The 26,375-nt window shown below is 35.0% G+C and overlaps 4 protein-coding genes across 7 annotated transcripts; 3 read left to right on the forward strand and 1 right to left on the reverse strand.

Moving 5' to 3' along the window:
• Positions 1 to 537: 537 nt before the first annotated feature.
• Positions 538 to 14,985, reverse strand: Task6 (TWIK-related acid-sensitive K[+] channel 6). Of its 2 annotated transcripts, none has more exons than XM_008192718.3 (7): positions 14,752 to 14,985; positions 8,581 to 8,797; positions 5,667 to 5,949; positions 4,339 to 4,543; positions 3,671 to 3,844; positions 3,458 to 3,624; positions 538 to 2,721 (listed from the first exon to the last, which is right to left on the reverse strand). In XM_008192718.3, the coding sequence occupies exons 2-7, from the start codon at positions 8,705 to 8,707 to the stop codon at positions 2,577 to 2,579; spliced, it is 1,101 nt and encodes a 366-aa protein (XP_008190940.1). In that variant the 5' UTR covers positions 8,708 to 8,797; positions 14,752 to 14,985; the 3' UTR covers positions 538 to 2,576. The 2 variants fall into 2 exon arrangements, with proteins under 2 accessions (XP_008190940.1, XP_974323.1); XM_969230.4 differs by having other exon boundaries at positions 538 to 2,709; positions 14,752 to 14,983.
• Positions 14,986 to 17,546: 2,561 nt separating this feature from the next.
• LOC663117 (cathepsin B precursor) lies at positions 17,547 to 22,017 on the forward strand. Of its 2 annotated transcripts, XM_064358908.1 has the most exons (7): positions 17,547 to 17,700; positions 17,750 to 18,091; positions 18,145 to 18,345; positions 18,398 to 18,860; positions 20,815 to 21,401; positions 21,448 to 21,706; positions 21,753 to 22,017. In XM_064358908.1, the coding sequence occupies exons 2-7, from the start codon at positions 17,750 to 17,752 to the stop codon at positions 21,956 to 21,958; spliced, it is 2,058 nt and encodes a 685-aa protein (XP_064214978.1). In that variant the 5' UTR covers positions 17,547 to 17,700; the 3' UTR covers positions 21,959 to 22,017. The 2 variants fall into 2 exon arrangements, with proteins under 2 accessions (XP_064214978.1, NP_001164205.1); NM_001170734.1 differs by lacking the exons at positions 17,547 to 17,700; positions 17,750 to 18,091; positions 18,145 to 18,345; positions 18,398 to 18,860 and having other exon boundaries at positions 20,859 to 21,401; positions 21,753 to 21,958.
• Positions 22,018 to 22,814: 797 nt separating this feature from the next.
• On the forward strand, positions 22,815 to 24,004 carry LOC663090 (cathepsin B precursor). The gene is made up of 4 exons (XM_969151.5): positions 22,815 to 23,175; positions 23,227 to 23,424; positions 23,468 to 23,693; positions 23,744 to 24,004. Exons 1-4 carry the CDS (start codon positions 22,846 to 22,848, stop codon positions 23,947 to 23,949), a joined length of 960 nt encoding a protein of 319 aa, XP_974244.1. The 5' UTR covers positions 22,815 to 22,845; the 3' UTR covers positions 23,950 to 24,004.
• A 964-nt stretch (positions 24,005 to 24,968) lies between these two features.
• Positions 24,969 to 26,367, forward strand: LOC663066 (cathepsin B precursor). 2 transcript variants are annotated; one of them, XM_008192716.3, is made up of 4 exons: positions 24,969 to 25,125; positions 25,179 to 25,520; positions 25,567 to 26,032; positions 26,078 to 26,367. In XM_008192716.3, the coding sequence occupies exons 2-4, from the start codon at positions 25,194 to 25,196 to the stop codon at positions 26,287 to 26,289; spliced, it is 1,005 nt and encodes a 334-aa protein (XP_008190938.1). In that variant the 5' UTR covers positions 24,969 to 25,125; positions 25,179 to 25,193; the 3' UTR covers positions 26,290 to 26,367. The 2 variants fall into 2 exon arrangements, with proteins under 2 accessions (XP_008190938.1, XP_974220.1); XM_969127.4 differs by having other exon boundaries at positions 24,970 to 25,121.
• Positions 26,368 to 26,375: the final 8 nt, after the last annotated feature.

Below are 26,375 nucleotides of genomic sequence, written 5' to 3' on the forward strand. Positions count from 1 at the left end.
TATTCCTTCAGTCTGTTATAATGATCTGTTATTTTTCGAGGCTTAATACTGGGTGGTTGCAAATTTAGAACGGTTGTCTAACCAGAGATAGGCCCTGATCCTAAGTCCTAAGAATGTATATTATTTTATTTGAAGGGTGTACAGGTACCCCATTGAAGGCTGCGTTTGCATCAACATAGGATTATCACTGGAAACACTTGTATATTGTGCTGGAGTATTGTTGGTTGCCGACATACAATTTTGAAATTATTTTTGTTTCTATCAATATTTTTACAGACTAAAGATAAAGCATTATTCATTATTAAGAAAGATTTAATACGTTTTACACAAAACACGTGTTTAAAAAACTAAAAAAAAAAAAATGAGTCTACTACGGTAAGCCCCAGCTAAGACTTCTTAAATGGGCTTCCAAAACTCAAATTTGCTAAAAACTTAGTATATTTTTCACATCAAGAGCCAAAAGTTGCTATAAGTAATTTGAATTTAATAAAATTAAGAAAACAAAACTTTTAGGGAGGAGAGTAAAAAAACGACGTCTACTTTTTAGTTTTTAATAAAAACAAATTTATATTTGGCAGTACACATGTGGTTTTAATGCATACATGTCATCAGTTTTCTTTATTAAAAATTATTTACAATTTTTATCAGTATAGATAGTTTCTTAAAAGTTTAGATAGATTTCAATTCATTTGTATTAAGTGACTCATTATTTTATTGTTAATCTTTATGGATAGTTAATAGTAGTATTATGGCATCGGCCTGTTCTATTTTTTCGTAATCGTCCGTTAGAAATATTCTTTGGTTTAGTAAAAGTTTATTTACACATGGTCCTTTTTAACGCTCGTTTTTAGCATCACAATGACAGTCGAAAAATAATAAGACAAGAAATGAAGAAAAGCGCAGTTTTATCTTGCTCTGTGAGGTAAATCTATCTGTTCAACATGCAAACACTGACATTAAAAAACTAGATGACAATTTTTACATAAATCTATTTCATCAGTAGAAGTGTGGAAATGTTAGCCTATGGGTATTTAGTAAAGTGTTCGGTGATATAATTCGAAAAATAATTATCGACAGTGATTTGGCGGAAAGACTATGTATACGTACACCTTTACAACCTATTCTTTGTCATTTTTATGTGGTATTTACAGCAACTTGAACCTATCTAAACCGTTCAGCAGTTACAATTTTTCAATAAAAACAAGCTTAATTAATAGGTAACATTTCAAATGGTTGACACATTTTTTAAGTATAATTACATACTATGATTCAAAAATTATACATTACTTACATAAGTTTTAACAGAAAGAACAACTCTTTATTAAAATGACCTCGATTAAAATTTAGAAATGTACTCTATGTCTATATCATATTCAACGTTTTGTGGTAAAAGTGTAAAATCTACGCAATACTGTTATGTTAATGTTAGGCCTAAAATTCATAACCATCATGGAAATTTATCGATTAGACATGTTCTTTCTTTAAAACAATTTTTATCAAAAGTCTACGTACAATCTCAAATCAAGACTAAGTTTTCAAAAATGACTAAATCAGTACTCGGATTATGTACAATGCAGTCTGGTTATTTACAATGCACTTTGAAAATCTGCCCAGTGTGTCCTTACGTTAGTCCATCTTGCGATGCTAATACTGAGTATTCGAACCAAACAATACTGCAATGGTACTTGAGCAGATTTTTAACATTTATTAAGGGTGTTTCAGAGGCCCTTAAGCTCAGTGCGGTAAATAGCATTGTTCAGGAAGCACCACTTATCTAGTGTCGGTTTTTGGCAAGTAATAGAAGCAACTGTTTCAAGGAAACGGAAGAACATTTACTTATTGTTCACACTTTTGAAAACTATTTAGAAACGTTTTAGTTTAGTAACAGTAACGCTACTTATGTTCCCTTCGAGTCAACGAAAGTTTGATAGAAGCAGATGTAAGAATTCTCGACGAAGCAAATGATAACGAACTGTAATTTAATTTCCGCTTAACAACAGTCAAAAGTTGCATTCGCCGTCAGATATGAAACGTGGACATTTAACATTTGATAAATCATGGAAGATTTGAGGGCTTAGTAACTCGATATTATTAGATATTGGAAGTTTTCAAAAGTGTATAAGAAACGAGATAAATTTGGCAACTACGTTACTTTGATCCCAAATTTCGTGGGTGACTCTCAACCCGTATAATAACTTTGTGTGTGTCCAAAGTATCACGCTACAATAATGGAAAAGACAACGGATACCTTCTCGGGGATGAAACTAGGAGCTGGCATTTACATCGAAATCACATCAATTTGTATACAAACTGCGCTTCCAACAAATTCACTGATTGTGAGAAACACGTAAATCATAGAAATAATCCTTAAGAAAAAATATCGATTTGTGCTTTCATACTTGTTTCATAAGACGTTTCAGTTAGTGCGATTATATGGTTATTGTTTCATAAAATGAGACGACTCTCATCTTTACACACAATCGATGATTAAAAACCACTAACGTTTCGTTCGAATTGATTACTTTTATCTAGTTTTTACGTATCACATTGAACATGTAGGCTTATGCCCCAGGAAATCATATCGAAGCCCTATGGTTGGGGTATATCGCCGGTGGGGGCAATATTTTCCCTTGGGGAAGATGAAGCTCATGCATTGGCAGAACGGGGAGCAAATGCCCGATTTGCGTGGGAGACCTTCGTACTGTGAACCTGGAAAGCGACCTTCACACAATTTTCACTTACATCCGAACAGAGTCCCTGAAAGTCCGTCAAGAATTCTCGAAAATTAAACCCAGCTCGGGGCTTTTCAAACGCTTTATCGGCTCAGTCTATTTGAGGAATAAAGGATTATCAGGAGCTATTTCTCTATCGTGACAAATTTTCTAATCTAAAAAAGCGAATCGCCTATCACTAAGGAAAGGGCGAGGACAAAATTTCCATCAATGACACAACTGTCTATTCGACAGTTTTTATGGCAAGTGTGGGGCGAAAATGAACAGGTAGGTGGATGAATGGAATAGTGCTGGTAGGCGTCCGTAAATTCGTCGAGACAGAGATGGGTTGCAAAGGTTGAAGCACTTTGGATAAGTTTGGTGAAAGCAAATATTCTAATAATAAAATAATAAAAATTGCTAACTGTTACGTGTGTTTTAATTATGCAAACATAAACCAGCGTTTACTTAATATTTCGTGCAAATTGGCGCAACTTTTTAATTTCGAGATACAACCATTAAAAATGATCAGATTAAGCTCTAATAAAAAAGTTTGAAATTAATAGCACTGATTACGTTCCAGCAAGGGCGTTAAAAATAGCTGTCAGAAAGTTTTCCATATCGTGCACAAAGTTAATTTTGTTAGCGGCGTTCTAAAGCCGGCTTTTAAGGAATATCACGTAGCTGGTGTAAAGTGCAAGAACCCTATCGGACTTTCCCGGGACTCTAGCCAAAGTCGTTCGAACCTGTGCCTACTATTAGAAGTAAAACAGCCACAATGACAAGAACACACGGAGGTATCATCAGCGTCTAGGGAGGTGGTTTCTGTACAGTGATGGCCCATTTGGCCGCTCAGAATCGAGCCATTGGCCGTGATGACGTCGCCTTCGAGTCTCACGGCGCCAGCCAGAGCCTGCAAATGTCCTCTTCGATGATTGCCTCAAAAAACTGATACAGACCTGCATGGCTTGCGCCTCGTCCCGCCTCTCGTCTTCCGTGTTCATCGTGACGAAGCGAAGAACGAGCAAGTTCAGTGAAGCCGCCACAATGGCCAAGCCAAAGAGGATGAAGATGAGTGCAAACATGACATACTCCGGTTTTTTACTGAGAGCATTGTCTTTTTGGAGTGCTACCTGAAAACGCAGCCTCTCAAGTGCCGAGTCGAGTGCGGTTGTGCGGTTGCTTGTTACAGAAGCGACAATTGTTTTTCGAGATCATAAGCTTGGATATTTATTGCTACGAACTTCGGGTGGATAAATAATTAAAGGCCCCGCTTGCTAATTGCAAGGAGTGAAACCCTGCCAAAGGCCCGTTTTTAAATGGGATTAATTGGACAAAAATTAACAACAAGCACCTTGCCATCTTCGCAATTACGGCCTTTCGGATTTTTCGCTCAAATAATTCTGATTAAATACCGAATCTAATATATTTTCCGAGGATGCGCTTAATTAATCCAAACAGGTTTTCGTCAAAATAATGTAGACAATACGGTTCCAGACAAAGCGTAGTTTCGTTTGAATTATTTGAATCAGTGTTGGCAAATTTACACGAGAGGTATCGATTGATTCAAGTTGGGCATTATAGAAAGCGTGTCAAGTTTTTGCGCCGAGTAAATTAATGGACTTACCATGTCACCGAATCCTATAGTAGTGAGTGTGATGAAGCAATAATAAACGGAGTCGAAGTAGCTCCAGCCTTCGTAACGCGAGAAGGCGGCAGCACCACCAGCTATCGTCAACGAACTCAGCGTTGTTACGACACAGATGAGGTCCAGCTCGGAGGCTGCTGTTTGTCGGCAGTGCAAGGAAGACTTCACGGACCGAATTATCACACTGAAACGGCGACAATTTTGGTGGAGGCGCCGGGAAAATTTAAACAACTACAAGTGCATTATACTCAAGTTTGATGCTTGAAATTTGAACTAATTATATGAGTTTACGGACGTCAAAATCAAAAAAATTTGACCAGTTTTTTAAATATTCATTACAAAGTATCAGTATTTTTGCAACATCAAACATGTTACAGATTGTTTATTCTTTTGTAGTATCAAGATCAATTTATCTCAATGTAAACTAGAAGTAAACGAATCCAATATTTTTATTTCAAAAATCTAAATAACTCTCTTCATAAGACTTTAAATTTTAATAGAAATATTCACCATATTCATCGCTTAAGCCTCCCAGGTTTTACGAGGATAATTTAAACACAAACCTAGAAAAAGTTATTTGGGCTTAATTTACATTCACCTGATAATATTTTAAAACAAATAAAACATTTAACAATTTGTTTATCACGTCAAGGCGTAAGACACCACAGAAAAGATTTATTCAAAACATTTGAAAAATTAAAGATAACTCAGATTTTTTTTTTGCATTGACTAGTGTCAGTTTTTCTTATTGTGACCAGCAGTAATCGGTTAATATCTTTTATGCCAAAAACCTTGGTATTCCTCTTTTCATAAGACTTTGAATCTTGATAAAACCATTAAATTTCCCATGTTTTATAAAAATAATTTTACCACAATCAAAACAAAAGTTGTGGATTTTTGGATATTTAAAAAAAAACTAGAGGTGATAGACAAATGTGACATATATTTTAGTTATCAGTGAGTAAGCAAAAAACACGATCACAGTAATAGTTAATTATTAATAGTTTGGTTATTTTTTTACATGTTATATACACACACAGCTTATGACTACTGGTGAAATAACAATTGATTCTGAAGTGTGGGTAGTGCAAGCATGCACAAGGGCCCTCAATACCGCCCTTTGTAAAATTCTCAATATTGTACAACGAGCTGCAAATCTACCCTCAAATCAATCGATAATTAGTTTCATGAGGAGCTGTTTAAGAGGTTGTTCACAGCGGAAGAGGCATTATTTGGATAATAAAGAGTTGCTTACTTGTTATTTGAAACAATACAAAGTTATGTTTGTTTGGCCTTTTATGCCGTACCTGCTTAGCTTGTTGACCCTCTCGCCTATGCTCTGGAACATGACGAGTCCTAGCGGTATCCCTATCATAGCGTAACACATGGTGAACAGCTTCCCCGCAATGGTGCTGGGTGTAGAGTGGCCGTAACCTATCGTGGTTAGAACAGTAGTCGCGTAGTAGAAGGCTCCAGTGAATTTCCATTGTTGGCCGGCTCTATGCGGCTCAGATTTCAGGACGACAGTTTCCATTATCCTGAAATCTTCGTCGCTTATGTTGTATTTTCTTCTAACTATTGCTTGGATTTCTGTAATAAAACGGTGGTTTAATTAAGCGACCTTCCAAACTTATGGCAGGTTGTGATGTAGTGAGAGGTGACAATAAACGCACCCCTATTTGTTGGATGCATCAGGTGTGATAATGGAGGTGGAAAGAGGGCTCGCTGATTAAAACGCAATTCTGCTTGTTCCACTGAACGTAGAATATGCCAAAGAGGGGAATAATCGGTAGGAAGCAATTTATGTCGCGGTTCTTGAGCAAGTTTTGTACAACCGAGGAACATACCTTTCCCAAGCCTCAACATATGAGTGGAGCAACCTGTTATGCGCTAGTTGAATAAATCATTCTAAAAGTGCTTTATTTATTTATTTAGTTAATTTTAGATGAATTGTTTTTTTATATAAATTGAGACGGTAAAAATTAGAGCGGCCGAATTCTCAAAATTTATATACAGAGTGCTCAAAATTAATGGAGTGTAGTAGAAAATACTTACAAAGAAAGGCAAAAATAAAAAAAAATCTACGTATTAGCTGTTTTTCTCAAAATTAGTTCTTATAAGTTATTCATGCGCTTCAAAAAAGTAATAGCTAATGTAATTTATACTCTTAATAAGAGAACTATTTTACAATTTTATTTTGAAAAATAATTTGGAAAAATCCGACGTTGGCGTTTTCATAGTTTTAAAACAGCTATGTAATAACGAAGTTTTAATAAAAACAAATGTGGCAACATTGTGTAACAATCTTAATGGCAATAGAATTTGATGAAAAATAAAAATAAATTATTTTTGAAACGATTTCCTAGGAAATAATTCCCAGTGTTGGGACATCGAAAAATTTTTTGATAAATTTTAATTTTTTTAAATTAAAAAAAGTGCTAGGGATTGATAGTAAATTTAAAAATATGTAATTATCATTGTGTTAGGGAATGATTATTTAGTGAGAAACAGAAAAACATTAAAAAATAATGACTGAAGAAGTTAAAATAAGTTTGTAGCTCCAAATAGGACTTTAGGATTTTTTTCAGGATTTTTCCCGTAATCTACACATGCTTCTCAACAACGTACCACTTGGTATTTATAGTTGTAGCTTATTGAAAGTTTCATTAGAACACCTGAGTTAACTTGACTTATAGCTAGTTATTTAAAATTATTATTTAATTAATACACTACAAGTACGAATATGTATAATATTTTCTTTCCATTTTCATAACTAATTCGTTAATAAGTTATCAATTACCATTAACACCGTCATTACAGGAGCGGCGATAAGAGCTTTCTGACAAGTTTGATAGATTGGTCTTGATAAGTTACCGATTTTACCTATATTTGAAATATTTCAGGCACTGTGCCTATAATTAATTTGTACAAGTTCGTAAGCCAAAAAATTAAGCGTTAATGATTCAATATAGTCAGAAAAAATAAGCTTAGAATTATGTAAAATAACACTTTCTTTTTAGATTTAAATTGACCGGCACTTGTCGGTTACAAAAACTTTAATCATGAGTATAAAATGAGGCAATATATTACAAGTGAGGCAAATATACAACCTATAGAGCCACTTAATAAAGCCTGAACTTGTTCATATTTATAATCGCTTGAATGACGTGCAAGCACGGTACGCCTCGCCTTTATTACGCTTTTAAAAGATCCCTAGAAAAGTTTGCAATTACCTCAGATTGGATTAATGTCACATAAATATAATAAAGTAGAAAAACACTTGTCCGCTCTTATACAGATTTTTACCCCAATGATATTTTAGTATAACGTTATTCACAAATTGCTTCTTAACCAAGTTCAACGTTTCTTTTATTCCCGTTTCACGTAATTAAGTTCTTGGAAGTTTATTAATCGTGAATTTATTGCTGCCGTCTATCAATTCATATGGAGGAACGCTTTAAAAAAACGTTGAAATAAACTCAAGCACGTTAAAAGCACAAAGGGAAATGTCACTTCGTTAACTTAACAAATAAAGATGTTATTGTGACGGACCTGAAAACTCTGCCGCATCTTATTTATTAAACGGAAGAGAAAATGCTCATATTTTTGCCGTTTCGTACGTCTTGAAATTTATTTGCATATTTTTCCGCAAAAGTGTCATTTGGTGCAAGATCGATGAAAATGATGCACCCTTGCCATAAATTACAAGACCACGTACGTTTGTGGATTCTGGGAAATAAACAAATTGGATCACAAGCGAGTTTAAAGAGTGCAATAAGTAAAGCAAGCAAGCAAACAACGAGAAATTTTTATATTCTTGGAAACGGTTTTATTAATTAACATTAGCCCGGCGCATCCACCATTTTTCACGTTTATTTATTTTTTGTAATTTGAGTGAATGGTAGAGAGTAGAGACTGTTACGTGTAAACACTTCTTAAATGTCTGTATTTTTTCATTAATATGCCATAAAGAGGCACACTTTTATCAAATTTAAAAATGCAAGTGGATGGGATTAAAGGCTTAATAAAATTTAACGCAACGTTAGATCTGCGGCAACGTTATTTTTATCTGGTGCGTCAGCACAACATCTCGGAATATGTGCTATGCAAATCCCATTTTTGTCCGTGGCATCGTTTGTCTTTGCCACATTACGTTTCCGCTCGATTTGTCAAAGCCACTTGTAAAATCCATTGACAACGATTTGATCGATTCGCTGTTACCTTGCAGGACGACTTTGCGTTGATTTTCGGTTTTAGATTCAAGAGCGTCGAAGACGGCGGCGCCGATCAGCAGGTACGTGAAGGTGCAAACGATAAGAGATAGCGTGCGAACGTTTTGCTTCTTCATTCTCTAGCGCGCGTCATGCTGGGGCCGGGGGGCTCCCACGCCGCTAGCTGCCCCCCGCGCACCCCCCTCCAGTCAACCACATCACAACCCCTGCAACAAACACAAACATTTAGCAAACTGGGATTTCGTTATGGTAATCTAATAGCGGGCCGATCGCTCAAGCCGGCCCTGCACGCTCCGGGAATTCCCCGGAAACTATTCTCCGGAATTATTAACAAAATTAAAGACTAAATGCACTCGGGCGTTTGGGCCTGTTTGACTAGCATCAAAGTACATAAAAGCTAAAAATTACAGGGCCGCGTTTTGATGAGGCAAAAGTGTCAACGCGGAATAAATTCACCGAGTTTACTCGAGATTGGCCGGTTTTATCAAATAAGCTCTTACAGGATATCGGAATTGGACAGGATTGCTAAAATGGCGCAAAAATTAAAATTCAACGAAGGTAAAGCTTTTGAATAATTTACTTCGTCGCGGTGCTCAGACCGAATGCAGTGTTTGAATTTTATTCTGACAAATCGGCCTATTTCACATTTCAAACTTAACATTCCAACCAAATCCCCTTTGTTATTTTTGTCAAAATAATTATATAATTTGATTATTACATTACTGTAAATTCTCCCGGCGCATCCACCAATTTTTAATTATTTAATAAATTGTGTAAGTGAATTGTTTTAAAGGCAAAAATCACTTTCTAAATGCAAGATCAATCGATCGAGATATTTTATATTCTATCCATGGGCCGAAAACATCGCGATTTCAATTTTCTGCTCATTTGTGTTTTTGCAGAACCTGATCAGGTCCAGACAAAAGAATTATTATTCCGTCTGAGGCGCGTTTAACGGGGTGATGGATAAAATTTAGATGTAAAATGTCAGTCATGTGGCTTTTAATAAGCAACATTTTGTTGATTCTTGCAAGCAGGACAATAACTTATAATAAAACTGTCGAAAAGTGTCATTAAATCGAGGTTAACGCTTCAGTTAATCCGAGACAATCTTCGCAAACTTTCGACCTTTCCGTTTCTGAAAAGAAACGCTGAAACGTATTCCAGTAATAATTCCCAAGAGTTTTCGCAGTTGTGAAGACATACTTTTATTTTGTGCAGGAAATGAACGTAATATCAATTTGACGTTTAAAGAGACTTCCGCTTTCTACCTCAAGATGTGCCCGTCTTCATCTTATTTCTAAATGTAATAAAGTAATGAATCTGGAAGTGGCGCAGTTCGACATTAAATTACATGAGTCTAATACTCACTTCAGTTTCCAAACGCAAAAAAATCAGCAAAGTAAATTGGTTTAGAGAAACCAGTAATTTTTTATTAAGTAAAATATTCCTCAGGTTTGTTACAAATGCGTGTAACTAGCTGTTACCATTCAAATTTTATTTAAAGCAAGAAAACTCGCTTTGGGAAAGCAATCAAACAAGGATTACTTAGACAACTGGAGCAATATCTAATTAAAGCTTAATCCTTGCATGTACTACGAAGTAATAGTCATTTTTAAAAGTATTCATTATAAAGGCATCAAAAATCAAAAAGCTCCTTGGAAGAAAGCACAGACAATGCGATGGACTGCTACGTCACCTAATACTTTTATTGAGCCACCTACACCAAAGCCGTACTTTATTACTTTAATGGAACCATATCCATCATATATGAAGACTGTAGATAATTCAGTATCAAGTATTTGAAGCTCAGGAGTTGCTACATTATCTCATATATGCATATTTATGTTTTATAAAATTTTCCAGCTTAAGTGAATAAAGGTGAGTAAAATTCACAAAGAACGAACCGGAAAAAACTTTATGAGGCGTTATAATACAGAAAACGTTCAACAACGTAACGCCCTGGTCTTCGTTACAAATTTCTAAGCTCCGTTAATTTTACGCTTTTATGCAAATCCTTCACACAGGTCGAATAAATAAAAATTTCTCACATGTATAATTGGAGAAAAAAATCAGAATACGGTGTAAGACTGATTTACATTTTTGACAATACTGATTAATATCATTTTTTAAACGTAATAAATCGCAAAATTTAGATGATTTTAAACATTAAATTTTTACCCTCTTGATTGTCGAATTGTCACTGTAATTTTAATTTTGTGCATCAAGGAAATTTAAGGAAATGCTCTTTAATAATGATAAGATTGTTTTATTCAAATCAGATGTGGAAAAAATTGAGCGCCTCTCTGCGTTTCAAAACAGTGCAAAAAATTAAAAACCCAAGAAATTTTATCTTCGTAAACACGATTTTGTGTTATTTTTAAATAAAAAACCCCTAGTTACGCGAACGTTATAAATTCCGAATAATCCTTTACGAGCGAGATTTTCGTTTATTAGAGTCGATATTTCGAAAGTGTCGAGTTTCGCTGGTTATGTCCTTACGGGCAGATTAGAGAAATTTAACGCCCTATAAAAACACCACTTAAAAATGATGTGCTTGAGTTATCGATTTATTGCGAACCGTTTGTTACTTTTTAAGACTTCCTTTAGCATTTTTCTGCAGGGAAATTCATCTCTGGTCAAATCCGGCAATAATTCAATCACCTGCCACCGACGAAATTACTGATAAATAACGAAATACGAATTAACCACCAAGATAACTAACCTGGGATAATTTGCTTCGGTGCATTTATTTCGTGGGCGTTCGTACGTCAAGTAATAGGGCGATTAATTTGAAATGCATATTACGTACGAATTTCGGTATTGATTCAATAATGGGCGGTTTTATTGGAGATGTTCTCTTTTTGTCATGAATACGGACCATCATTCAACTGAGGCGATTAAGGGTTGCCTTCCCGATGCTCAGTCGCACAAGATTTATGACTCGAAACGTAATTCTTTTTGTTATTTAAGTTCTATTAATATCATTCAAGGGTCAACGGTTTATGACCAGCGTAAACCTTAATAGTGTCTCAACAACTTAAAAAATAACTCAACCCGGCGGAGATTATCTTCATATGTGCGAATTGAGTTTGGAAATCTGTCTCCGATGGAGACAGGAATAGCGGAGGCTGCAAAGTGGTGAAATCAGTGGAGAAATAAAATGCTAAGAGATGTCCCTTAAGGATACGGATCTTGAGACATCCATAAATTTTATGCCTTCATCTTTTTGTTTACTTAAAACTGATCTCCGCAGCCGTTAAAGTATTTGGACGTAAAATACACAGTTGCAGGGAAATTTATTTCGGGTTATCGAGACGTAAATTAAGTTTTCTGCTTGGGGTCGAAGACGATCTTTGCTGTTTTACAAGCGAATCGGCTTAATTGCTGGAGCGGAATTTAGACCGGAAAGAAAGCTGACAATAACTTTGAAAACACTATCACCAAGTAGATATTTCTATTAATTCTAATGCAAATAAATTTACCACGTCTAAAGTGGATCAAATTTCAAGCTTGATGTCTTTTAGGTCTGAGCGAAATCAGAAATAATGACGTTAATAAATCTCAGTGTACGATGCTCGTACGGAGTTCTTCGTGCATTACAAATTTTTTACTACTGTTCCAAATAAAAAATTCGGAGTAACGCTACAGTTACGGAATGTATACCGAATGTACTGTTTTCCCCTATGAATGTTTAAGGCTGCGACTTATAAATTATTTCAGTGCGTTGGCAAAACGGAAAAAGGTTTTTACAGTCTTTGAATATTTAAAGAGACAGATTAATTGCTGCATTCTTTGATGATGTTTCCAAATTCGTAATCACATAATTGGGAATAAAGGCAATTTCGCGACCTCAAAACTTTGATTTGTTTATCTGATAAAACTATCAAGAGCAGTTATCGATTTGTCAACTGAACAAACATCGAAATATAGCTTAAATTAATTCGAGGACATACTACTATCATTAGATAATGTAATTGTTGCTGATTGAAAATAGTGAAAAAACACAGGATTTTATCACTAGAAAGATCTTACAATAAAATCTTCTACTCATTATGTACAGTTTTTAAACCACTTGTCTTAGCTATGTGTTAACAATAATGAATTTATCTAATCAGATTTTCCTTTCCGAATGAAAACATCCGGAATGTATGTGATAGTGAGAATATAAAAATAAAATACTCGAATTAGCTGAAGAAAAATTACCATGGTACAAATTCTCTTTACTACATTTTAGTCACCTTTTCCTTCGTAGAGACTAGAAAGCGCAAATTCTCTTTTGTCAATGGTCCTTTATGCTACCTGTTAACAAATTCAGACCCTCCAAATAGTTTTATGAGGGGTTGCGGTTTAGGACCGCTGTTGCGACTCGTAAACTAATTAAAGCACAAATGTTTTTAGACTTGACTTCTCATGTAAAGTTCATATCTGAATGTTTAAACAGTAGACAATTATTATTATTATATTATCTTTCTCCATGGTAGAACAGTTTCTTTAAAGCGTTAAAACACAATAAGCAAACAAACAATACATGAATTTTGTGTATTTAGGCGTATTTAACCTGTACGAGTTCTAACGTAAAATTCCTTGTGTTATGAAAAAAATCCACTTTGTCACTACAGGACGAATTATCTTTTTTTTTATTGTCCTTAATTTTTTAAGCCCTTTCTAGGCTATTTTTAGACAGTTATTATTATTTTGTCCTATTTTTAATTATCGCAACTGGATAATTTTATTTTGTTATACATATGGTTTATTTTATAAAGTACTTCTTTTTCTTTGTTCTGGGTAATAATATTAGCAAGTTTAGTAAAATGTTGAGAGTGTTTACAAATATAAAAAATGATTTTATAATTCCTTGCATTAGCTAGTAAAGAAAAAATTTCTCCGATTATATACGCAAATATTTTAATAATTTTTGAGAGTTATCACAAGTTGTTGAAACGATCAAAGAGATTTTAACTTTTAAAGGAAAATAAAACAATTACCATTTAAGGATTTATTAATACATTTTTACTAAACATTTCAAACGTTTAAAGAAAAAAAGAAAAATCATGAAGTGAAAATATACTTCTGTGAATTCAAATACTACGTTTACGAGGATTATTTTGTTGTATTTTAGAAAATATTTACAAAATCACAATAAAACTTATACATTGTACAGGTGATTCCAAAGTGACGGACAAACTCTTGTAAAAGATAAAGGTAAAGAGATAAAAAACGTATAGTTATGCACAAAAATGAAGTCAGATTTTTTAAGCAGCTTAATTTTTTAATTTGTTTTCCTTAGCAACGGTATCGATTGTTGTTCTTTTATTTCCTAGGATGTCGAATTAATTTATTGTCAAAATTGCAAGTTTTTTAATTGTTTTGTACATCATAAAACATTAATTGATTATTTCAAGAGGTATTTGTTTGAGAGCTGTCGTTTCTGTGAACTAAAATCAAAGAAATATGATCTGAAGCACTAAAAACTTAACTTAAAAATTTAACTTTGAAGAGTTATATCTCGTGAAAAAAAGCTCAAACAATTTTTTGTCACTGGAACTTTTAATTCAGTTTGATGTCCTTTATCAGTATCAGTATCTGTATTTTTAATTTAAGTAATTAAGTACTAAGTATGCAATTAAATCTAGTAATAAATGCAACAAAGAAATCCCAAGAAATAAATGACGCTCAAAAATTGAGTTGTGAAGCTGGATTGTTGCTGCAGTCCACAGCAAATGAAACCCAGTCTAAATTTAGTATCAAAGGTAGGCAGGATAATGAGAAATCCCAACTGGAGGGGTAATTTTGGAACAACCTGTAGGTCTGCATTCCATGTTCTACATATTTAATTGGGTAGCTCATCCAAATACGCGTTTTTGATTGATGGAGTAAGCGTCATATATTATAGCAACTCTCATGTTTTTCTCATAAATCGCGACACAAAATACAATTTAGCCTCATCCCCAGGATAACGGTGTGACATTTCGGATAAAATTTTATCGCTACTCATCGGTGTAAAGTTTACAATTTCGCATTGCGGATGTAAATAACAAAGTGACGGACTCCGGCGAGTTCAAGCACCGATCCGTCCGGAAAACGGGCACTGCCAGCGAGTCCTTTGCTCGAAAACGGCACTAATTTCCTCCCGACAGCAATTATAAATGTCACTTACCGCACTAAAATAGCGAGGTAATCTGCAAACCGAGGAGGAACGTCCAAAGCGATTTTTATGACGAGACACATACGCTCTTTTCCGAGCGGACAGCAACCATTGTCGAGTGCGCTGCAGTGCAGAAGACGACTTTGCAAATTTTGGCACAAACACCACCGCCGACCGTGTACTAGAGCTTTTCGGGGCTTTCTGTTGTAACACGCGGTTAAGAGATCGATAACGACGTCGCAGTGACGTCACGACGGTGCTCCGAATCCACTCGGCTTCTGGATGTGGAGACGCCAGCGCGTTGTTCGAATCAAGAAGGAATATGCTGGAGCTGGGGCTGGTACGGGCGATGTTTAAGGGATGACGCTGCTGCGGAACACGCAAATTATCACGACGCCGGCACCGGTCATCTTTGTTCACAGGGGAATTTGTGGCTGACCCCGTTTTCGCAAAAATTCACAAAGGGCATTGAACACACTCGTAACCTGATTTGACAATTCTCCCAAGTTCACTGTCCAGGAAAACGATTTCGTATTTTTGACTACCACTATTTCGGGAGGTTTGTTTCCGAAATTCTGATTTATGAGGGGCCACTTTGAAATGCTCTAAAGTGCCAAAAATAATCTTATTTATTGCTTTTTTTCTCACATCCTTTCCTCGTAATTTTCCTGACATCTTTTGAAGCTTTCGAGTGATTGTATGACGACTGCAAATCCTTTCTCATCAAGGAGAAGCACGTACTTTTTTACCTCGCACCTTACAAAGGGTTAGTTAAGCCAAATCACCTGAGTAATGGTAGAAGACATCTAACTGAGTAAAAAGTTCGCATAGCAAGAAATTATTTGAGCCGTATTTTCCGAAATTGATAGATTTTTGAGTCAAATTTTTGGTACTTCAAATAATGTTTTCTTAAATTTGGTTAGCGGAAATGTGAGATTTTGCAACATTCAATAGATATCGGTTGAAAAAATCGACAATTTGTGTATCAGCATTTGACAAACGACAATATTTTCCAATAGATTAGAATTACTAAGAAAAAAAAGATAATTATTACAAATTAAGTTGCTTATCATTTTATTATCAGCTGTCAAAAGTTGTTTTAAGAGTTTTAATTTTTGATTTTCGAAAAAAAAAACATATTGGGAAAAAATCAACAGGGTAAAAACCTTAAAGCTCTCTTAGCATAAAAATGTGTATTTCAAAATTTTGTAAGCTGCTGTACCCCATTATTCTTCTAATATTTTTATTATTAGCAAACAAAATTTAATAAATTCTTTAATTTTACTCATTTCTCAAAGTATATTCAGCCGGAAAACAAAAACGTATTTAAAAAATGGACACTAATAAAATTGTTAAGTAAATGAATGTAAAGTAACTCAGGTATTAATGCTACGTATTGAATTAAAATTTGGTAGGCAAAATAATAATAAGCTAAAGGATAAGTGCTAAGTATTAAAAATAAACTGATTTACAATTTTTATATTTTTTTTAAGTTATTTTATGGCCTCCAAAAGTTATCCCAAAAAAAATTTACTTTTTATCTTTAAAACTACTTATTATTTTTTTTTATAAAATCTGGTATTGTCGATATATAGACAATAATCATTTAACAGTACAAATTGTATGGTTGTTGAATATTCTTAAAGGGGGCTGCTATGGCCTTTATGACATAAATTGTTTTATAATTTTGTGGCAAAAGTCAGTTTGGTTTTGGTATTACTAGAATTTGAAAACCCACTAGATTTAGATTTTTTTTGTCTTGTGACGTTAGTTACGTGTTTTCTTATTCTCACACACTTTTGGAAGATGTATACCGCTTTCTTATAAAACAGTAAAAAGCAAAAAGATGCTGTACAAACTTCAGAGTATTTTAAAAGGCTTTGATTTCAAAAATGTCAAAAACGCAAATATTGTTGTATTTTTATTTTGTATTGTATTCTTTTGCCAATAAAACCAGTACTTTTTCAAAGTGAAATGAAACTTAGTTATAAAAAGGTTACTCATTTGTAAAATGGACAGGCATAAGGAAAAAAATTGTTCTTAATAGAGTTTAAAAACGTTTGACAATAACAATAACAAGAGACAAACTCTAGTAACAAAAAAGCCAAATTAATTTGTGCTTGGATCCTTCTTTAACATTGTTCTTCAAGCTCAAAATTTGCACTATTAAATGATTAGCTAGTGTGATAACTACTGTGTATCAAATTTTCTAAAATTTGGATAAGTGGTTTCAAAGATAAAAGGTATAATTTGTATTTTTGAACTAACTTTTGGAGGCTAATAAGTCCATAACAAAACGTTTTAAATAAAGATAAAAAATATGAATCAGTTTATTATTAAAGCTTGATTAAAATATGTGCATTACTTTCCAAGATCTCTTGTCCTTATAATAATAATTAATGAAAAAAAATTGTTACTTATAAATTGCATAGCGGTATTAGGCGTATTAGGGAAGGAGAAAAGCAAAAATTTTTTCCCATTCACAAGTCGGTGTTACTTATTATTTTTTAGCCTTAAATTTCATTTATCTGCCCTGGATTGGTGTCAACTAGACTACTGTACCAAACTTTCTTCACTCAAACCAAAAAACTTGATAGAAAGTTGAGGCTCACATTCAACGAAAAATATCAGTCGTCTAAGTATGACCAATTTTTGGAAAATTTCAGACAATTGAATTGTAAAAATCTGCTTAAATAATGGCGTGAAAAATATGATCAAAAGCAGATAATCAAAATTTTTGGTCACGGAATGATTATCTTCAATCAGAAGATGAAAATAACGTCTCACTCTCAAAATTGGTTATCAGCTCAAGTGGCTTATTTCCGTTAAAACCACCTCAAGCAGATAACATTGTTTAATCCCAGACGTGTGGACCTTTTCCCATTATATGAAAATTTTCTTGATATAAAAGCACCTAACCAAGATGTGGCATCAGTTCCTTCTGGGTTTTCTTTTGAAAAAGTACGTAAAAAATCAAACTAATGAAACACTTTAATTAAAAATTTTGTAGATGAAGTGCGTCTTGCTTTGTGCTGTTGTTCTCGCAACCATCGCCCTCTCTTACGGAGGGCTGAACCCGCACCCCCTTTCAGACGAATTCATCAACGCCATCAACAGCAAGAAAACCACATGGAAAGCTGGAAGAAACTTTGACATCCACACCCCCCTTGCCAACATCAAAAAACTTCTTGGAGTTCTTCCCAAGAAGGCAAATGCCCGCCAACTAGAACTGAAAGTGCACTCAGTCGACGTTAACGCCATTCCGGAGTCTTTCGACGCCAGGGAAGCCTGGCCAGAGTGCGCTTCCATCATTGGCGATATCAGAGATCAAGCCTCTTGTGGTTCCTGCTGGGTATGATCCAACAATGTGTTTAATAAAACGCTTAATCAACAGCCACATTGCAGGCCTTTGGCGCCGCCGAAGCCATGAGCGACCGCATCTGCATTCACTCAAACGCCACCGTCAAAGTCAGTATCTCCACCGAGGACTTGAACACTTGCTGCTACGAATGCGGAGACGGTTGCAACGGTGGATGGCCTGCCGAAGCTTGGGCTTACTGGGCAGAAACCGGAATTGTAACTGGTGGCAAATACGAGACTAAAGACGTAAATTATATTACAACCCTTGTTTCCTAATCTAAATTACATGATCTTTTAGGGTTGCAAAGCTTACACCGTCCCCCCTTGCGAACACCACACCGAAGGCGACTTGCCTGCGTGTGGAGACATTGTCCCAACCCCCCAATGCAAGAAAGAGTGTGACGCCGGTGTTGATATCGAGTACAAGTCTGATCTGAGAAAAGGGTCTGCGTACCAAACCTCATCTGATGAATCTCAAATTCAAACCGAAATTATGACAAACGGACCTGTTGAGGCCGATTTTGACGTGTATGAAGATTTCCTCAACTACAAAAGTGGGGTCTACCAACAAACCACCGGTAATTATGCCGGTGGACACGCTATTAAGATTTTGGGATGGGGTGTGGAAGACGGTACGCCGTACTGGTTGGCCGCTAACTCGTGGAATGAGGACTGGGGCGACAAGGGATACTTCAAAATTTTGAGAGGACAAAACGAATGTGGGATTGAGAGCGATATTATCGGCGGAATTCCAGTTGTATAAGTTTTGGATGTAAAAAATAAAAAAATAATTTTCAAACAGTACTCGAATGTTTTATTTCTTTCTTATTAACATTTAACAATATTCACAAGCCTACAAAAAAGTGTAATTTTATTATCATATTTAAAAATATATGCACATAATATTTATTCTAAGACAATAGAAATAGCAACACCATAAGTTTTGAATGAAAAAGAATAAATAAAATAATTTTTTAATAGTACACAAATGTTTTATTTCTATTTTATTACTATTTAACAATATTCACGTACCTACAAAAAAAGTTTAATTTTGTTATCAAATTAAAAAATATCTGCACATAATATTCATTCCAAGACAATAGAAATAGCAACACCGCATTTTCTCTCAAAGTTAATTGTTATAAATGATGTATGCACTTTAAAAAATTAATAGCTAATAAAATATATAATAGTTTCAATCATCAATAACTAATTTAACCTTATTTAAAATAATCATTTGGTAAAGATGACTGTAGTTTGAAAACAGAGAGTATCTAGTGCATTCAAATGCTAAATTCTGAAACTGAAACTGAAAGAAATGAATAAAATGTTTCGTGTACGAATAATTCATCTAAAAAAATTGTTGAAATTTCTGTAAATAAAAAAATACCGTACACATGTTATATGATAATACAATTTAACATCAATAATTATTTTTAAACTTAGAGAATTACAAAAAATCTATAAGTTTTTTAAACTTTCTCATAGGAATAAAGTCACAGTAGAGACAGTCTACTGAAGTCACGGATGTATAAAATGTTTCACAAAACTTTACCAGGCTTCCGCCAAATGTACGCACCAAAGTATACAAAAAAATACACAATTATTTATTTAATTTTTGGAAACCCATGACAGTAGTTGTTAAACTAATCACTAATTCATTAATAATAGTAGTAAAAAGCTTTTTCTCAGAAATAATTATCGTTTGTTCTATCAAGAGGCGACATGATTATGATTTTAGTTTTCCTATTTTTATCACTAACTAAAAATATTTCAGTTTTTTGAAAGAGAACACACACTAGAAAAGACTATCCAATTTTTCAAAATTTCTAATCGAGTTCGTATTGGTATATGCATTGCATCTTACCCTAAGATGATGTAAAACACCCTGTATTTAGCTCCAGAGAACTTTCCATAACAGGCAAGAGGCCTTGTATTCATATCTTTTCTCAAATGCAAATACAAACAACTCTATTAGGCATTTTTTCTTATACTCTGGCTTATGCAAAAAATAAGCGCCAAAAAACGGAAAATCTCAAAATTCCAATTTAAAAAATTAGTAAACTAAACTGTTGATAATAGATAGCTTTAAACTCTATACTTAAGAAAAAAAAATTAGTTCTGTTAATTCTATGTGTATAAAAAAACAAAACCTTCTAATAAATATTTGTAAAAAATTAAGATATTTAGAATTGATAGTTATTTTCATTAAACTCTACGAAACCAAGTTCTTGCTGAAATAACTTGTATTTAGAACTAAAAAATAGTTAACCATTATAGAATAGCTAGCTAAAAACCAAGCTACAGTATTTTATTCGTTTGTAGCTGTAGCCCTCAGCGTATGATTTTCAGAAACAGTTTCTTAATTAATTAATTTTTAACTATACGAGAATTTTCAATTTTCAGCCACCTTAGGCCAAATTATTCCAAGTCGTTTTTCAACTCGTTTTTTTTTATTTCCCGCATAGACATTAATTTTATTGTACCTTCTCTCACTTGAACAATACAATTATTATACAATAAAAGGACGTAACAAAGGGCAAACAAACAAACAACTGCAACAATAACACCAATTTATTTATCTGAAGGTTTGGTCCAAACACTTTATTCAAACACTCGATATACTAATGATAACATTGTTCAAAGTGACAAGAAAAGTCATCTGGAAACACAAAGACTATCTACGTTCACATCAAATCAGTCCGAACGTATAAATGATCTCATTTAGCAATTTTACAATTAGTTTTCAATTTTTTACGATGAAGTACTTTCTGCACTTTGCCGTGGTTTTGGCCACTGTGGCCCTAGTCTACGGAGGTGTCCACCTCCACCCTCTCTCAGACGACTTCATAAACCGTATCAACAGCCGAAAATCCACGTGGAAAGCGGGAAGAAACTTCGATATTGACACCCCAATCTCGCACATTAAACAACTCCTCGGTGTCCTGCCTGAAACAGAAAACACCCCAAAACTACCGAAAAAAATCCACTCCATAAACGCCCAAGAGATCCCCGATTCGTTCGATGCCAGAGAAGCCTGGCCCGATTGCGCCCCCATTATTGGAAACATTCGCGACCAGTCGACTTGTGGGTCTTGTTGGGCTTTTGGAGCTGTGGAAGCAATGAGTGACAGAATCTGCATCCATTCGAACGCCACCGTCAAAGTCAACATCTCAGCTGAGGATCCACTGGACTGCTGCACAATTTGTGGGATGGGGTGTAACGGGGGAATGCCCGCAATGGCCTGGCTTCACTGGACTGTCAATGGGATTGTGACTGGGGGAAACTACGAAGACACTAATGTAACAATTTAGACACAATTTTTTTTTGAAAATATTAGCTTTTTAGGGATGCAAAGCTTATTCTTTCGCTCCTTGTGAGCACCATGTTGACGGTGATTTGCCCCCCTGTGGGCCCACAAAGCCAACTCCGGATTGCAAAAAAGAGTGTGATAGTGGATCTTCACTCACGTACCAAAATGATTTGACACACGGATCTAACTATGGTATTGATCCTTATCCCAAACAAATCCAAACTGAAATTATGACCAATGGGCCAGTTGAGGCTAGCTTTAGTGTCTATGAAGATTTTCTTAGTTACAAGAGCGGTGGGTCTTTATCTATAATTGAATAGATAATAACTGGAGTTTTCAGGTGTTTACCAACACTTGGAAGGAGAGTATGCCGGAGGTCACGCTATTAAAATTTTGGGCTGGGGTGTTGAAAATGATACTCCTTATTGGCTGGTTGCAAATTCCTGGAACGAAGACTGGGGAGATAAAGGCTATTTCAAAATCTTGCGAGGGTCCAACGAATGCGGAATTGAAGGCAGTATTGTTGCCGGAATTCCCGAATTGTAAATAATGAATATGTATGTTGCAACTTTGTACCGAATAAGCCCATAAAATTTTAGCAGCAATTCTGATTTTTATTACAATGTGTTAAGGTGTAGGTTTTTAGTTTTTTTTCAACTACTCGTAACTAACTATAAATACTTGGAACACGCTAATGAAGCGAAAACTTTATTTAAATCACACTGGTGGGTATTACATTTTTTTACTAATACTTTTATTGACGTCAGTGTACCTTCTCTGAAAATAATTTTTGTTGTTTTCCTCTCACTTGTTCTAAAATCTGGTAAAAGCTTTAGAACCCCCATTTCGCTAAAAATAATTTGTTTTCGCGGTGTATACTCATTAAGTTTACTTCTTAAGTCAAGTAATTTTTGCAGACATTTTCCTCATCTGATTTTAAGAGTGGCTTTTGTTTGATTTTATTGATGCGATAAAGTTTAATTGAAATATTTTACAGCAACCGTTAACGGCAAAGAAAGAACGGTTCAGTCCTCAATTTAGCATGAGACGTTTTTAACAGTTTGGACTACACAGAAATACTTAATTAATTAGCATAAATTAATTAAATATTTTTATGCCGTCGGCATTTTAGTTAAGTATTTACTCGTAAAATGAGAGACAATATAAAAGGAATCCAAACTTTGTAGGCACTCCGTTTATTATTCCCAATTTAGAGAATAATTGGGCCATCAAATTACCTAATGAAAATACTGCGGTAAAATGGGTCAAAATCACGCAATGTTTTAAAGATAAAATTTCCGTTTCACAACTGTTATCATTAGATTTAATGATAATCCTTTAATTAAATCTTTGATTAAAGGACGTGATAGTAAAATCAAAGCTATATAAATTGAGCGTTTTATTTTTTTTCGGTCATAACAAAGTTTTCGAAAATGTACTTTTTGATTTTCTTGTTGCTTGCCTCAATTTCTGTTTCAAGAGCAGAAATTGACATCCAATCACAAGATTTTATCGATTCGATCAACCAAAAGCAATCGCATTGGGTCGCTCGTCGAAATTTCCCCGAAAACACCACTAATGAGTATCTCTACAAACTGAACGGGTTTCTCGGACTTCATCCCGATCCCAATTACATGCCCGAAAAAATCAAGCACAATTTCAACCCTCAAGATATCCCAAAGACTTTCGATGCCAGGAAAAAGTGGCCAAAGTGTGACTCCCTGAACAGAATTCGGGATCAAGGGTCTTGTGGGTCTTGCTGGGTAAGTTTTATTTTTTTTTAATAGTGTAGATAAAGCGGTTTATTTTTACAGGCATTTGCAGCGGTGGAGACGATGTCTGACCGAATATGTATTCATTCGTCAGGAGCAAAGAAATTTTTCTTTTCGGCGGAAGATCTTCTTTCTTGTTGTACAGCTTGTGGGAGCTGTAGCGGAGGATACATGATGGCTGCGTTCGACTTTTATATTAAACAAGGAGTCGTTTCTGGTGGAGATTTAAACTCAAATGAAGTAAATTTCACTTGTTTGCACAAACAATTATGATTTTGTGTAGGGTTGCAGGCCGTATACTGCAGATGCTCACGACAAAGGCGTGACTCCTTCATGCACCAAAAGTTGTCGCAAAGGCTATCCAACTAGTTACAGTTCAGATAAGCACTATGGCAGCAAAGATTACATTGTTGATGCTGGAGTTAGCAACATTCAGTACGAGATTATGACCAATGGACCTATTATTGTAAGTTTTAAAGTGTACCAAGATTTTTATAATTACGGGTCTGGTAAGTTCGTGATTAAATCAAATCAAATTATTTCAAATAAATGTTTATAGGAGTTTACCACCACGTGAGTGGAAATTATACCGGTAATCATATTGTTAAAATAGTGGGATGGGGCACTGAAAAAGAACAAGACTACTGGCTCATTGCTAATTCCTGGGGCAGTAGTTGGGGTGAACATGGATTTTTCAAAATATTAAGAGGCAAAAATGAATGTGGGATTGAAAACAATCCGTATGCAGTATTGCCTAAACTTTGAACATATTTTATTTAGTGCAATTCTGATTTTTAAATAAAGATGTCGTTGAACTTAATCTTGCGTCATTTCGTGTGATATAATAACCACAATCACAATTAGAAATAAAAATTAACAATAAATTACATATTTTTTTAATTTATTGGTTACGACAGATAACGTTTGATTATTCTTAGTTACAGTCATTCTGTAACTTGTTTTCTAATTAAGAAAAAAATGTATATAAACACAACAAAATAACAACGTGAGTTTACTTTTGTTATCCTAAACTTTTACAAACTTAAAAAGAACAATGTCATTATCCTGGCGCATCCACCATAATGATCGCTTCATTACATGCCAAAATATTTAAATGAGGATTACAACAATGTAATTAAAATGTTTGATCCAATCATTTAGTCACAAACAAGGTACTTGTGTTTCAGATAAGATCTGAATCTATCTTCTCAAATTGTGTAATTCTTAAGAATTACAAAACAAGGTGATAAAGATAATTAAAAAATTTGCTCAATACCGTCTTTTCTGTTAGAAGTTGGAAAAAAATAATTTAAAAAAATTAGAGAAAATCTGATGAAATCACAAAAAAATCAGAGAAAAATAATGGCCATACTTGTGATTCAATAAATAACATTTTTCTTAAAAATGAAACAGCAAATTATAAGATTATTTAAGATTTTTTTACTCCAAAATAAAGCTATTTTTTACATTATTATTCTCCACAATCATTTTCACCATAAATAAGAATAAACACTGAAACCTTTCAAAGAGTGATCTTTAAACCAATGCATCTTTGTGGGGAAGCCCCAAATCTTTCTTTCGATTTTATTTTTTCAAAAATAGGTAAACTTCATTCATTACTTATTTGGGTTTCCTCTAGTTATTAAAAAATGAGTAAACCGGAATTCAAAGTCCTCTATCTACTAACACATGTGTGAAGTAAACTTTAATCAATAATAAAAGTATTTTGTAGATTCATCCAGAGATGGTGTCTATGAGCAAAACAATGATTTGTTATTGTTAGTAATAATTTCACACCACTCTCCAATCTTGTGATTGTTGAGTCAATATAAAAGATAAATACATATGCGAACAAATAAACACATAATTCTGTAAACAGACTTCACAGTTGATAAATGTTTATCGTGTAATACGAGTACTAGGAAAAAACATCAGTAGTCAGTGAGTAGTCTTTTAATTTATTATAAAAAAACTCAATTTTTTTGTTTCTGCAGGATTAAATAATTAAAATGAGGACCCTACCAATCCTCACCATAATTTGCACAGCAGCATCTCTCTCAGTCGCTGTGCACCCCTTATCAAAGGAATTCATCCAACAAATAAACGAAAAACAGTCCACGTGGAAAGCTGGCCCCAACTTTGCCGAAAATGTGCCCATGTCCTACATCCGCCGCCTCATGGGTGTTCCCCCCAACAGCAAATACCACATGCCCTCGGTGAAAAGACACCTTTTAGACGCCATGGAAATTCCCGACGATTTCGATGCACGCAAGCAGTGGCCCAATTGTCCCACAATCCGCGAGATCAGAGATCAAGGATCATGCGGGTCATGTTGGGTAAGCGATAAACGCAAAACTGGACAATTCTCACAATTTTTTCCAGGCTTTTGGGGCCGTGGAGGCGATGTCTGATCGCGTATGCATCCACTCAAAAGGCGCCGTTAACGTGAGGCTCTCAGCCGACGACTTGGTGTCATGCTGCTACTCGTGCGGCATGGGCTGCAACGGGGGCTTCCCAGGGGCCGCGTGGCATTACTGGGTCAACAAGGGGATTGTCTCGGGGGGCAGCTTTGGCTCGAACCAGGGCTGCAGACCCTACGAGATCGCCCCTTGCGAGCACCACGTGAACGGGACGCGCCCCCCGTGCACCGGCGACGACAACAAGACACCAAGCTGCAAACAGCAGTGTGAGAAGGGGTACAATGTCCCGTACAAGAAGGACAAGAATTTTGGCAAAGAGGCGTATTCTATTAGTAGCGAAGTCCAGCAAATTCAGAAGGAAATCATGACTAATGGCCCCGTCGAGGGCGCGTTTGAAGTGTATGAAGACTTGCTCAGTTATAAAAAAGGTGATATCTTTTTGGAAAAGTATGTTTCTAAAAGCAATATTTCAGGAGTGTATCAACACGTCAAAGGGGAAGCTCTAGGGGGGCACGCAATCAGAATCCTGGGTTGGGGCACAGAGAAAGGCACGCCTTACTGGCTGATTGCCAATTCTTGGAATTCGGATTGGGGTGATAATGGAACCTTCAAGATACTAAGGGGGGAAGACCACTGTGGAATTGAGAGTTCCATTGTAGCTGGCATTCCCAAGGATTCAAGCTAAATGTTCCTTTTTTTTGTTAATTGTATTGTGATTAAGCACCAAAGGTTGATAATTACTCAAATAAATTCAAATTAATTATTTTCGTG

Source organism: Tribolium castaneum, chromosome 1, assembly GCF_031307605.1.
Source record: "Tribolium castaneum strain GA2 chromosome 1, icTriCast1.1, whole genome shotgun sequence".
NCBI classification, from domain to species: Eukaryota; Metazoa; Arthropoda; class Insecta; order Coleoptera; family Tenebrionidae; genus Tribolium; species Tribolium castaneum.

Coding starts and splice junctions, on each gene's coding strand:
- LOC663090 (XM_969151.5), top strand. CDS start 22,846: ATGTACTTTTTGATTTTCTTGTTGCTTGCCTCAATTTCTGTTTCAAGA. Junction 23,176..23,226: donor GGTCTTGTGGGTCTTGCTGG/GTAAGTTTTATT, acceptor TTATTTTTACAG/GCATTTGCAGCGGTGGAGAC. Junction 23,425..23,467: donor GAGATTTAAACTCAAATGAA/GTAAATTTCACT, acceptor GATTTTGTGTAG/GGTTGCAGGCCGTATACTGC.
- LOC663117 (XM_064358908.1), top strand. CDS start 17,750: ATGAAGTGCGTCTTGCTTTGTGCTGTTGTTCTCGCAACCATCGCCCTC. Junction 18,092..18,144: donor CCTCTTGTGGTTCCTGCTGG/GTATGATCCAAC, acceptor GCCACATTGCAG/GCCTTTGGCGCCGCCGAAGC. Junction 21,402..21,447: donor GAAACTACGAAGACACTAAT/GTAACAATTTAG, acceptor TTAGCTTTTTAG/GGATGCAAAGCTTATTCTTT.
- LOC663066 (XM_008192716.3), top strand. CDS start 25,194: ATGAGGACCCTACCAATCCTCACCATAATTTGCACAGCAGCATCTCTC. Junction 25,521..25,566: donor GATCATGCGGGTCATGTTGG/GTAAGCGATAAA, acceptor AATTTTTTCCAG/GCTTTTGGGGCCGTGGAGGC. Junction 26,033..26,077: donor CTTGCTCAGTTATAAAAAAG/GTGATATCTTTT, acceptor GCAATATTTCAG/GAGTGTATCAACACGTCAAA.
- Task6 (XM_008192718.3), bottom strand. CDS start 8,707: ATGAAGAAGCAAAACGTTCGCACGCTATCTCTTATCGTTTGCACCTTC. Junction 4,544..5,666: donor AGGGTCAACAAGCTAAGCAG/GTACGGCATAAA, acceptor TCGCCGTTTCAG/TGTGATAATTCGGTCCGTGA. Junction 3,845..4,338: donor CTATAGGATTCGGTGACATG/GTAAGTCCATTA, acceptor CTGCGTTTTCAG/GTAGCACTCCAAAAAGACAA.